General features: G+C 46.1%; 1 protein-coding gene across 6 annotated transcripts in view; it reads right to left on the bottom strand.

The window, feature by feature from the left end:
• Nucleotides 1-1401: 1401 nt before the first annotated feature.
• Nucleotides 1402-13895, bottom strand: part of ADARB1 (adenosine deaminase RNA specific B1) — a 230471-nt gene continuing 217977 nt past the window's right edge. For all 6 annotated transcript variants that reach the window (XM_063933087.1, XM_063933088.1, XM_063933086.1 and 3 more), the window contains 4 exons: nt 9597-9765; nt 6251-6432; nt 4128-4306; nt 1402-3513 (listed from right to left, as the gene is read on the bottom strand). In XM_063933087.1, coding sequence (XP_063789157.1) covers nt 3337-3513; nt 4128-4306; nt 6251-6432; nt 9597-9765 — 707 coding nt within the window. In that variant the 3' untranslated portion in view covers nt 1402-3336. The remainder of the gene's footprint in view (nt 3514-4127; nt 4307-6250; nt 6433-9596; nt 9766-13895) is intronic.

The raw sequence follows: 13895 nt of genomic DNA, 5'->3' as shown, positions 1-13895 counted from the left end.
GACACTGGAGTCAGTGTCCGTGTCTGTGTCGACCGACTGAGATAAAAGGACGTTTTAACGCCCCTGACGGTGTTTTAGACGCCTGGACAGGTACTAATTGGTTTGCCGGCCGTCTCATGTCGTCAACCGACCTTGCAGCGTGTTGACATTATCACGTAATTCCTTAAATAAGCCATCCATTCCGGTGTCGACTCCCTAGAGAGTGACATCACCATTACCGGCAATTGCTCCGCCTCCTCACCAACATCGTCCTCATACATGTCGACACACAAGTACCGACACACAGCACACACACAGGGAATGCTCTGATAGAGGACAGGACCCCACTAGCCCTTTGGGGAGACAGAGGGAGAGTTTGCCAGCACACACCAAAAACGCTATATTATACAGGGACAACCTTTATATAAGTGTTTTTCCCTTATAGCATTTTAATATATATATATATATATACATATCGCCAAATAAGTGCCCCCCCTCTCTGTTTTAACCCTGTTTCTGTAGTGCAGTGCAGGGGAGAGCCTGGGAGCCTTCCCACCAGCATTTCTGTGAGGGAAAATGGCGCTGTGTGCTGAGGAGAATAGGCCCCGCCCCCTTTTCGGCGGGCTTCTTCTCCCGTTTTTCTGAGACCTGGCAGGGGTTAAATACATCCATATAGCCTCCAGGGGCTATATGTGATGTATTTTTAGCCAGAATAAGGTATTATACATTGCTGCCCAGGGCGCCCCCAGCAACGCCCTGCACCCTCCGTGACCGTTGGTGTGAAGTGTGACAACAATGGCGCACAGCTGCAGTGCTGTGCGCTACCTTCATGAAGACTGAAAAGCCTTCTGCCGCCGGTTTCTGGACCTTCAATCTTCAGCATCTGCAAGGGGGGTCGGCGGCGCGGCTCTGGGACGAACCCCAGGGTGAGACCTGTGTTCCGACTCCCTCTGGAGCTAATGGTGTCCAGTAGCCTAAGAAGCCAATCCATCCTGCACGCAGGTGAGTTGAACTTTTCTCCCCTAAGTCCCTCGATGCAGTGAGCCTGTTGCCAGCAGGACTCACTGAAAATAAGAAACCTAAAAACTTTTTCTAAGCAGCTCCTTAAGAGAGCCACCTAGATTGCACCCTGCTCGGACGGGCACAAAAACCTAACTGAGGCTTGGAGGAGGGTCATAGGGGGAGGAGCCAGTGCACACCACCTGATCCTAAAGCTTTAGTTTTGTGCCCTGTCTCCTGCGGAGCCGCTAATCCCCATGGTCCTGACGGAGTCCCCAGCATCCACTTAGGACGTCAGAGAAACTTAAGTTGGCCATTCTCTGTTCGCCACATTTTCATACAATGCACAGGAGTAAAGTTTTGTAACTTTTATAACTTGTTATTTTCTGTGACATGCATGCAAATAACCACATACAACGGGAATGCAGAGATATAGTCTTTTATATATGTATATATACACACACAATCCCTGCTTAGTTACATACAACCCTCAAAAGTTTACTCTGCATGTTCCACAGACAAAGCGCAGCAGGTGAGCCCACAGATTTGAGAATATTCTACGTACAAACAGCAGCAGATGACTTGAGTGGGGACTGCAGGTTCTTCATGAGTGAGGATCGTATCACGGTGTCAATGTAAAAACTCTGAAAACCAGATGTGGAGAGGTAAGTGATGTATGTTTGTTGGGTTTTATGCTGTGGGATTACTCCATGAGAGTCTTTATTTGCTGAAATGCATTAAGAATCAAAGTGGTTTAGGTGTCTCAGGAAACAGATCACTAGAGTCTAGTGTGAAGAATGTCCCAATAACAGGGATCCAAGACTCTGAGAGAATAGTCTTCCTGGCTGGTTTTGTGTACACAGGCCAGAGCTTCTCTCTCGGACCCAACAACTAACAACCCTAACATGACAAACTTGAGAGAACGTGGAGTCTCCACTATTGACAACTTCCCCCCCCCCCCCCCAAATAGATCTAGAGTAAGCAGGCATGACAAACTTTTGCATCATCATGATAGAGTGAGAAACGTTCCACTTACGTGTCCAAAAAATATAAAAACGCCAATTAAAACACATGCCATGTTTCGATACCGCTGATCCACAATTGCACACATTTATAGGTTAATGAGATACAGCAAGTGTGGACGGACTACCACTGAGAACTCTTAGCTAGGCCACCGCTAACGAGTTGCCAACGAGCCCCATTTGTCAGCTTCTGAGATAAAATGCCTATATTTTTAAAGTGGTAAAATCATGCTACTAAGCAGACATCTCGTTTCATCTCGAACAACGTTACGCTAAAGTATGTTAAAAGCAAGATCTTTTGGTAGAAGGACATCACACACAAAATATAGGCAAGTGCACACGAATGTTCCTTTCCTACCAGAAGATTTCCATGAAGGGCTTCTTTCTGGAATAATATCTGTAGTATACATGCATATATTGCTGCACTTTGAGCAAACACGTTGTGTCTCACAACTACAGTCTAGAGATCAAATTGTGTCTCACAACTACAGTCTAGAGATCAAAGGAAAACACAAATGCGTTCTTTTCCAGTTAACCAATGGTGAAAAATCTGAATTCACTTGTGTAAATGAGAAGCACACACAAAAGCTGCAGAGAAATCTAAAAACAGCACATAGACAGACAACTGGGACACAAATGTTAGCAGCTGGTTTTTAACCCTTTTTCTAAGAACCGCAAAAGGGTGCTATCCGACTTCTTCAGACAGTAAAACGTTTGTAGGGTTAGGTAAAAGGTTACAAACTAAAAACGGAGATATTGCTGGTTACTTTAGGGTCAACAGCAGGCTAGATTTCACTACAAAAAGAAAATAGGTCGTCAAACTTTAAAAAAAAAATAATAATAATAATAATAATAATAATAATAATACAGTGTAGAACCATTACCAATAACATATCTGCAATGAAGAAAGAATCACTTTTCCAAGATCGATTCAGCTGCCCACTGTTTAGCACACTGGTGCTGTTGTAATTATCTACAATTTACAGACGATTCAGAGAACCAGCCAGAGACGCATTTCACTTAAAATAAAAACTGAGGCAGGTGCTTCACACAAAAAAAAAATTAAAAATAAACTAAAAATAAAATAAAATGATGCTGCCTTTGGTCACTAAGGAATAAATAAAATCACACTTCTAGCGCAAGGTATGTCCTAGAAGTTATTGGGTTGGGTAGGAAGTGGGGGGGGGGGGGGTAGAGGGTTTGGATGTGGAGTGGTTGGGAAGTATAAAAGGCAGTTGAGTATGATTGGCACATCAGAGACATGAGGAAATCATAACGAGGTTTACAAACAGTGTCCATATACCCCTGCCTGACAAATACGGATAATATAGTGGGTCTACACAGTAAGAGGAAACTGGTCCTGTTCTATAGGTTTTTTAACCCAGGCTCCAAGTCCTGCCTTCTGGAAGGCTTTGAAGACACACTCCTTTGCCGCTTGGTATTCGGTGGCCGACTGCTTTGTATCGTAGTATAAGTTGGGTTTTCCGATTTTAGATCTCATACTGGAGGAAAGCTGTGGGGGAAAAAATAAAATTTTTGTAATTTAACGCCTGAAGGTAATTTAACGCCGGACCGTCTGATTCCGAATTGCAGTTAGCGGGTGCAAGCCTAAATGGCCGCGGCAGCCATAATATGATCCGTAACATATGCTAATGTAGCCCAGCTTCACAACCGCCATCATTAACCCTTAGCAATACACGTGCCTTAGAATAACACAGATGGTAGCTGCCCAGATGCCACCCAGGAACGGCACCAGAGGTCACATCTCCCGTCATGCAGCGGACACAGGGTGTGGCGCATGCGCAGTTTGCAAAGACTCACTAGGGGGCATACACTTTGACTTATGTGCGTCTCATAATCAGGCCCAATATTTGACACACATACTGGCACACAGGATACGTATAACAATCTATAGTATTAGAGATCACTACATGGGTACACCCAAACTTGTCCAGGGACGTGGAGAGGAGATGCAATCTTCCCGCCAGCTTGTGCGAAGCCGACCTGCGACCTCATTTGAGAAAAGGGTCTGCTTAGCAATGAAAGGGGATTGCGAAACCCCCACCTGGCCTGGTTGTAGTAATTCTGCAGAGCGGCCATGGTCTGGTCTGTCCACATGAAACCCACCTTTACATGGATGCGCATCCATCGGCTGTACAGCGCGTGCTTGCACAGGCGCGACGCGCGGCCCATCTCATCCTTGCCTGTGGTGGCATTAATGACTTCAAGGCCGGTGTCTCCCACTGTCCAGTTGACACTGAAACTTGGAGCCTTGCCTGGCTGTCGGGCTTCAGCATTGCTAATACCTGGTGGGATAACAAGTCTGTGTTTGAATGGATGAACGTAGATACGAGGTTAAGGATTGCCGTTTTACAAATGAGTGCATTCTCGCACAAACTGCCGCACATCTGCCTTCTCGCACCCTATTACATTTACATTGTTAGGGGCCGGGCTCAGTAACGGAATGACAGGGTCTCTCTGGACATCACTGCACCAGGATACAGTTAGTTTCTCATAAATGGAGTAGACTGCATTTGTGAAGATCAGATATTGTAAATGCCATTCACAAAATACAAGAGTGCAGTGAATTCAGCTGTGAACAGTGTGTGCAAAAGACACTTATTTTCAGGAGTTGTGTAAAAATCAAGTTGTTTTGTGGGGGTTCTGAACTGTATTACATCCACCCAAGATGCACAACTCCCAGGGGGGGGGGCAACACGAGGAGCAGTTCTGACTTACGCCAAAATGTGCGCATTAAGATAAACAAAAAACGTGCAAGTCTGCAAGCGCTGCCATTATGACGTACTAAGCAAGTGTATAAGTCTCCATATGAACCAGTGCATGGTGCTAAATAGGGGCTGGGCGATACCATTTAACCTCAGTGCTGGAAGCTTGTGTGTGTCTGTACGTTCTAAAGGGCCCTAAACGTACAGTATGATAATAAGCTGTGACACTGCAACGCATTCAGAGTGGGAAATGGTTCAAATAGGAATACAATATACAAAATATATATATAGATCTCAGTTTGTGTTAAATTAACATCTGTAAAATGCAGAGGTGATTATTGCTGTTTAATGTTATTCTGTAAGAATTCAAGCTTCCTAGGTTAAGGCAGGTATAATTTAATGTAGAATTTAATGCATTTAAGTGGTTGCTTCCTCCTGCACAGGTGTGCCAAGCAACGGTGCCAAGCAGCTGTATAGGAAGAGTGCGCTGCATGTCTCATTAACGACCCTGAATGGCAATGGTATTTTTATGACGGCATAGTATAAGTGTCAGTATTGTGTGCATCCTGCCCCATATAATTATACTTACACTGGTGTGCAACCAGACTCTGATCACTGCGTAACACACGCACCAACTACACAGACGCCCACTGCGTTCTGACCAAGACAACCAACTTCTTCATACAGCACTTGTAGCAGTCACACAATGGCGTGCTGGGCGATGAGTCTTACACCCAGTGACCCAGTCCTTCTTTATAGTCCGTTTCCCTGGCCACATCAGCTGGAGCTCCGCAAGGCTCTGTTCTGGACCCTTCCACTTTCTCTAGCTATGCTACTAATCTTAGAATAAAGCTCCTTCAGATTTCAGTGTCACAGCTAAGCACATGCCCCCATAATGTATCTCTGGAGCTTACCCCATCTGTGCTGGCACACGCCACTGACTGTAGGATTGGCAGCATTGACGGATGCAGGATGTACAGCGAGCAGTGTGGGACGTATAGCCCATGGGTCCTTACAGTAGAAGAAATGTGGTCATAAGGGAGTCTTGGTCAGGTACGTGTACATGGAGCGGTTTGAAGAATTGGCAAAGAGGGATGTTGTCTTTCTTAGGGAGAGTTGCTGGCACCGTTTGCAGAGAGAGGAAAGCAGCAAGGTATTTGCCAGAAGAGGGTAAAGAATAAATACATACTAATGGACAAAAGGGGTACAAGGTGATGGTAATAGTGTAACATGTTCCTTAGACAGCGGTGGGGCAAGCAGAAGCTACGGTACCACATCCCCAACAAGGAACATCCTGGATACTTTGCTTATCAACAAGGGTTTCCACAGGTTTTTCACAGCTATGTAATAAGCAAAGTAATATAGATTTAGTTACTGTACCTTTGGGAAGGGGATTGTCCCAAAGTGTGAAACCCCTTTGTAACTGCAAGTACATAATCCCATCCATGATTGTTGTAGAACCTTAATTTAAAGATCCCCTGAGCGCCAGCACACAATACTACCACCAGTAGGAGAGACACCTACCACTCAGTAAAGGCTTGTTGAGCGCATAGAGTGGCGGCAAGTCTTCTATATCCGCTATCCTCTGGTACACGGCCCGTGAGAGATGATCGCCGTGGTACAGGCTGCCCAGGATAATACTGGAAAAATAAATTGGCTCGACAAACAGACTGAACAAGGAACCCTGAATGCCCACAATGTTCCACCTGTAATGAATGAGAGAGTAATTAGAGGAGTAAAACCATCTGTACAGACTTCTCTATAAGCACTATTCTCATTTCAAAGTATTACTTCAAACGGTGATCTGATCTCTGCCTTGAGGATTCCTTTATAGACTTGTAGGTCCTACAGCTTTAAGCAGATCATCATTTTGAGTTAATTTCTATGATTTACAATGCAGCTCTGTCGGTATGCACCGGAAGCAGCTGTACCCAGGGAACAGCCTTGTACCACATATTGCTATTGATGCATTTTTATGCCAGTCTACAAAAAACTGCCTGACGACATACAGTATGTAGGACTGCACGCTCCCCCCTTACTAGTAATTAGGTTAGTAGACGTCCCAGCGGAGTTCCCTGGCCATAGAGAAGCACGAGTGCTAGAGCAGAGGTTGTGGAATGAATTTGTAATTTACCATACAGAGTACATTATTCCTTATATACAGTGTATAATAGGCGATACTCTAAGTGTCCCAGCAGGTCCCGTTACTGTATAATGAGAGCACTTGCTCTCATTTCTGCCGAGCGCTTCAATGATTCTGGGAGTACTTATCTCGTAAGCTGCCCAAATGAGTGGGCTCGGGAGTAGCGGTGGAGGTCTGGCGCTGCTGCACACGGCGGATGATGTGCGGAAATTTTATACAAAGTTACCCATCCACAGCAAGAAGCCAATATGAAAAAAAAAAAAAAAAAAAATCTAACCACTGTGCGTCTTGTGGCTTCCTACGGTCAGGGATATCGGAGGTGGCTTCTAACACTCTCAGGGGGTGATTCAATTAGACAAGACAGTCACATACGCAAGTGCAGCTATATACTGCACTTACAGTACCACAAGACTTGCGGATTTTGGAGCTGTATCCAAAAATCCATGAGGCCAGGGCAAGATTGAGCCACGAGGGGCGGATAGGCCACTGGCAGCATCTCCATGCAGTAACAGCAACAAGTTGTCCACCTAGTGGGGGATGGAATGGACCCCATAGAATTTACTGCAAAGTGCGACTTATTTCTTACAATTTATATTCCTAATCAACACAAAGGGTCGGATTCAAATGCGCTCCCCCCTCCCCTGGGATCGCACCCACCGGCAGTATTCTAATGCTAATGTCGACGGGGGAGACAAGTTAAATTTCAGCTCACTACCCCTGGGGATAATGAGCTGAAACGCGCCTAAAGATACCAGTTTGGGCAAATGGTTCATTTCATGATCGCGACTATTACTTTAGTTGGGTTTAGGTGCTTTGCGCGCCTAAATCAGACTATAATGGGTGCAATCTGCGCAATAACGGGGGACATTTCAATATCACCCCTCTATTTACAGTCTCTTTAGACAGGAGATAGGGGGTGCGATAAGGTTTGAATTCCCCCCAAAGTGATGTCAAAGTTTAATTACAGATATTACTATATATGCATCGCATGCGTATTATGAGGAGGATAAGCACTGTAAAAAACCCAATACAGATCAGGTGTGATGCTCAGGTCTGTAAAGCAATAGGTTTAAAATGGGCTGCAGTTCAGGCTTGCTTTTGTTGAGTTACATTTTCATATACAGGTTGAGTATCACTTATCCAAAATGCTTGGGATCAGAGGTATTTTGGATATGGGATTTTTCCGTATTTTGGAATAATTGCATACCATAATGAGATATCATGGTGATAGGACCCAAGTCTAAGCACAGAATGTATTTATGTTTCATATACACCTTAAGGTCATTTTAGCCAATATTTTTTATAACTTTGTGCATTAAACAAAGTGTGTGTACATTCACACAATTCATTTATGTTTCTTATACACCTTATACACACAGCCTGAAGGTCATTTAATACAATATTTTTAATAACTTTGTGTATTAAACAAGGTTTGTGTACATTGAGCCATCAGAAAACAAAGGTTTCACTATCTCACTCTCCCTCAAAAAAGTCTGTATTTCGGAATATTCCGTATTTCGGATATTTGGATATGGGATACTCAACCTGTACTAGTTTCTAGTCTCTTTCTGCCTCACTTCCAAAATGTATTTGTCATGCGGAGCACAGCTATAATTAGAGGACGTGGACGCATTACATAAAAAAGGAGTAGCCAACGGGAAGTGTCGAGAGTTCTTAAATTATGGGTTGATCCCTTTTTCTAATGAGAAACAGATTTTCAGAACGTAAACCTCAAAGCCAACCACAGGGATCTCCGTTTTGGGAAGACTTAAAAGACCTAAAATAAGACACAAATTGTCACTAATCAACGGTCAGTAACTGCAGGGGCCCTGCCTTGCATCTTACAGGCAAAGCAGAGGTCTTGTGCGAGTGACAGAGTGCACGCGGGGACTGCAGAGGAAACCCTGCATGAACCAGTACATGCACTGGGGAAACAGTATAGTACTATCCTCCAAGTCCTAGGGGGGATATCCTATTAGGCCCGGTAAAATATCAGGTGCGAAAAACATGTTTTTCGCAATTTTTTACAGATTTTTTTTATTTTATTTTTTACAGGCTATCCAGATTGATCGCCTGTATAAAAAAAAACTTAAATAAAACGAGCGGTCACATGACATGGGAGCGGCCATGTGACCGGGGGAGCTGGAGGAGCAGCGCTGCAATATGCGCTGTCGGGAGCCAGCACCCGATGCAGCTTCAGGTAACCCCCGATAAGCCACTGCCCATGCTGGCTTATCGGGGGTAATCGGATAGCCCCCGGCGGGACAATTAGCTCCGGTAAGTTACCGGGGCTAATTGGATATCCCCCCCTAGTGTTCCTAATTTCACACAAAACTAAATTAGCATTGGGAGGGGGATTAGTCTTGTATGAAGATAGAACATACAGTAATAATAGTGATGCAACATTTTGGATTCCTCCAGGAAATTTGAAACCATTTAAACAAACTGGAAGAAGAACTGTGTGTATGCGATTATAAAAGACTCAGTAAGAGGTAATAGCTGCAATGCTAGTTTTCTATATAAAGTGTCAGATAATAAAATATATAGTATTAATTTACAAGATACTAATCTATGTTTAATCCGGCATTAGTTTCATCAATTAACATTACCATAAAATCTGCTAATATTCTCCTGGCTTAATAGGGGCACAGAACAAACGTGTAGAACGTACAGTGGGGATCTCTGGATTCTGCAATTATTATTATCTGGATTGCTCGCTGTAGTTACCTGGCAATTTTGTCACTGCAAGACATTGTCAGCAATCTCTCTCCCTGTAATACTCCATCCCACGTCTGGATGGTGCTGCTGGACCTCACAGGGATTGTACCTTCTCCAGACTCTATCTTTGTCCGGAGCTGTCCTCGCGCCTTGCGGTTTGGATGGCGATCGCCCGGATCTGAAAAATAAGAATTTACTTACCGATAATTCTATTTCTCATAGTCCGTAGTGGATGCTGGGGACTCCGAAAGGACCATGGGGAATAGCGGCTCCGCAGGAGACTGGGCACAAAAGTAAAAGCTTTAGGACTACCTGGTGTGCACTGGCTCCTCCCCCTATGACCCTCCTCCAAGCCTCAGTTAGGATACTGTGCCCGGACGAGCGTACACAATAAGGAAGGATTTTGAATCCCGGGTAAGACTCATACCAGCCACACCAATCACACCGTACAACTTGTGATCTGAACCCAGTTAACAGCATGATAACAGAGGAGCCTCTGAAAAGATGGCTCACAACAATAATAACCCGATTTTTGTAACAATAACTATGTACAAGTATTGCAGACAATCCGCACTTGGGATGGGCGCCCAGCATCCACTACGGACTATGAGAAATAGAATTATCGGTAAGTAAATTCTTATTTTCTCTGACGTCCTAGTGGATGCTGGGGACTCCAAAAGGACCATGGGGATTATACCAAAGCTCCCAAACGGGCGGGAGAGTGCGGATGACTCTGCAGCACCGAATGAGAGAACTCCAGGTCCTCCTCAGCCAGGGTATCAAATTTGTAGAATTTAGCAAACGTGTTTGCCCCTGACCAAGTAGCTGCTCGGCAAAGTTGTAAAGCCGAGACCTCTCGGGCAGCCGCCCAAGATGAGCCCACTTTCCGTGTGGAATGGGCTTTTACGGATTTTGGCTGTGGCAGGCCTGCCACAGAATGTGCAAGCTGAATTGTACTACAAATCCAACGAGCAATAGTCTGCTTAGAAGCAGGAGCACCCAGCTTGTTGGGTGCATACAGGATAAACAGCGAGTCAGATTTTCTGACTCCAGCCGTCCTGGAAACATATATTTTCAGGGCCCTGACTACGTCCAGCAACTTGGAATCCTCCAAGTCCCTAGTAGCCGCAGGTACCACAATAGGCTGGTTTAAGTGAAACGCTGAAACCACCTTAGGGAGAAATTGAGGACGAGTCCTCAATTCTGCCCTGTCCGTATGAAAAATTAGGTAAGGGCTTTTATAGGATAAAGCCGCCAATTCTGAGACACGCCTGGCTGAAGCCAGGGCTAACAGCATTACCACTTTCCATGTGAGATATTTCAAGTCCACAGTGGTGAGTAGTTCAAACCAATGTGATTTTAGGAACCCCAAAACTACATTGAGATCCCAAGGTGCCACTGGAGGCACAAAAGGAGGCTGTATATGCAGTACCCCCTTGACAAACGTCTGAACTTCAGGAACTGAAGCTAGTTCTTTTTGGAAGAATATTGACAGGGCCGAAATTTGAACCTTAATGGACCCTAATTTTAGGCCCATAGACAGTCCTGTTTGCAGGAAATGCAGGAAACGACCCAGTTGAAATTCCTCTGTAGGGGCCTTCCTGGCCTCACACCACGCAACATATTTACGCCAAATACGGTGATAATGTTGCACGGTTACATCCTTCCTGGCTTTGATCAGGGTAGGGATGACTTCATCCGGAATGCCTTTTTCCTTCAGGATCGGGCGTTCAACCGCCATGCCGTCAAACGCAGCCGCGGTAAGTCTTGGAACAGACATGGTCCCTGCTGGAGCAGGTCCTTTCTTAGAGGTAGAGGCCACGGGTCTTCCGTGAGCATCTCTTGAAGTTCCGGGTACCAAGTCCTTCTTGGCCAATCCGGAGCCACAAGTATAGTCCTTACTCCTCTCCTTCTTATGATTCTCAGTACCTTGGGTATGAGAGGCAGAGGAGGGAACACATACACTGACTGGTACACCCACGGTGTTACCAGAGCGTCCACAGCTATTGCCTGAGGGTCCCTTGACCTGGCGCAATATCTGTCCAGTTTTTTGTTGAGGCGGGACGCCATCATGTCCACCTTTGGTTTTTCCCAACGGTTCACAATCATGTGGAAGACTTCTGGGTGAAGTCCCCACTCCCCCGGGTGGAGGTCGTGTCTGCTGAGGAAGTCTGCTTCCCAGTTGTCCACTCCCGGAATGAACACTGCTGACAGTGCTATCACATGATTTTCCGCCCAGCGAAGAATCCTTGCAACTTCCGTCATTGCCCTCCTGCTTCTTGTGCCGCCCTGTCTGTTTACGTGGGCGACTGCCGTGATGTTGTCCGACTGGATCAACACCGGCTGACCCTGAAGCAGAGGCCTTGCCTGACTTAGGGCATTGTAAATGGCCCTTAGTTCCAGGATATTTATGTGAAGTGACGTTTCCATGCTTGACCACAAGCCCTGGAAATTTCTTCCCTGTGTGACTGCTCCCCAGCCTCTCAGGCTGGCATCCGTGGTCACCAGGACCCAGTCCTGAATGCCGAATCTGCGGCCCTCTAGAAGATGAGCACTCTGTAACCACCACAGGAGAGACACCCTTGTCCTTGGAGACAGGGTTATCCGCTGATGCATTTGAAGATGCGATCCGGACCATTTGTCCAGCAGATCCCACTGAAAAGTTCTTGCGTGGAATCTGCCGAATGGAATCGCTTCGTAAGAAGCCACCATTTTTCCCAGGACCCTTGTGCATTGATGCACTGACACTTGGCCTGGTTTTAGGAGGTTCCTGACAAGGTCGGATAACTCCCTGGCTTTCTCCTCCGGGAGAAACACCTTTTTCTGTACTGTGTCCAGAATCATCCCTAGGAACAGCAGACGTGTCGTCGGAATCAGCTGCGATTTTGGAATATTTAGAATCCAACCGTGCTGTCGTAGTACTACTTGAGATAGTGCTACTCCGACCTCTAACTGTTCTCTGGACCTTGCCCTTATCGGGAGATCGTCCAAGTAAGGGATAATTAAGACGCCTTTTCTTCGAAGAAGAATCATCATTTCGGCCATTACCTTGGTAAAGACCCGGGGTGCCGTGGACAATCCAAACGGCAGCGTCTGAAACTGATAGTGACAGTTCTGTACCACAAACCTGAGGTACCCTTGGTGAGAAGGGCAAATTGGGACATGGAGGTAAGCATCCTTGATGTCCAGAGACACCATATAGTCCCTTTCTTCCAGGTTCGCTATCACTGCTCTGAGTGATTCCATCTTGAATTTGAACCTTTGTATGTAAGTGTTCAAGGATTTCAGATTTAAAATAGGCTCTCACCGAGCCGTCCGGCTTCGGTACCACAAACAGCGTGGAATAATACCCCTTTCCCTGTTGTAGGAGGGGTACCTTGATTATCACCTGCTGGGAATACAGCTTGTGAATGGCTTCCAATACCGCCTCCCTGTCGGAGGGAGACGTTGGTAAAGCAGACTTCAGGAACCGGCGAGGGGGAGACGTCTCGAATTCCAATTTGTACCCCTGAGATACTACCTGCAGGATCCAGGGGTCCACTTGCGAGTGAGCCCACTGCGCGCTGAAATTCTTGAGACGGGCCCCCACCGTGCCTGAGTCCGCTTGTAAGGCCCCAGCGTCATGCTGAGGACTTGGCAGAAGCGGGGGAGGGCTTCTGTTCCTGGGAAGAGGCTGCCTGCTGCAGTCTTTTTCCCCTTCCTCTGCCCCGGGGCAGATATGAGTGGCCTTTTGCCCGCTTGCCCTTATGGGGACGAAAGGACTGAGCCTGAAAAGACTGTCTTTTTCTGCTGAGAGGTGACCTGGGGTAAAAAGGTGGATTTCCCAGCCGTTGCCGTGGCCACCAGGTCCGATAGACCGACCCCAAATAACTCCTCCCCTTTATACGGCAATACTTCCATATGCCGTTTGGAATCCGCATCACCTGACCACTGTCGCGTCCATAACCCTCTTCTGGCAGAAATGGACAGCGCACTTACTCTTGATGCCAGAGTGCAAATATCCCTCTGTGCATCTCGCATATATAGAAATGCATCCTTTAAATGCTCTATAGTCAATAATATATTGTCCCTGTCCAGGGTATCAATATTTTCAGTCAGGGAATCAGACCAAGCCACCCCAGCACTGCACATCCAGGCTGAGGCGATTGCTGGTCGCAGTATAATACCAGTATGTGTGTATATACTTTTTAGGATATTTTCCAGCTTCCTATCAGCTGGTTCCTTGAGGGCGGCCGTATCAGGAGACGGTAACGCCACTTGTTTTGATAAGCGTGTGAGCGCCTTATCTACCCTAGGGGGTGTTTCCCA

This window comes from Pseudophryne corroboree, chromosome 7 (assembly GCF_028390025.1).
Source record: "Pseudophryne corroboree isolate aPseCor3 chromosome 7, aPseCor3.hap2, whole genome shotgun sequence".
Classification (NCBI taxonomy): Eukaryota; Metazoa; Chordata; class Amphibia; order Anura; family Myobatrachidae; genus Pseudophryne; species Pseudophryne corroboree.
Note: the sequence above shows the minus strand (reverse complement) of the source record. Positions and strands in the feature narration are given on the sequence as shown.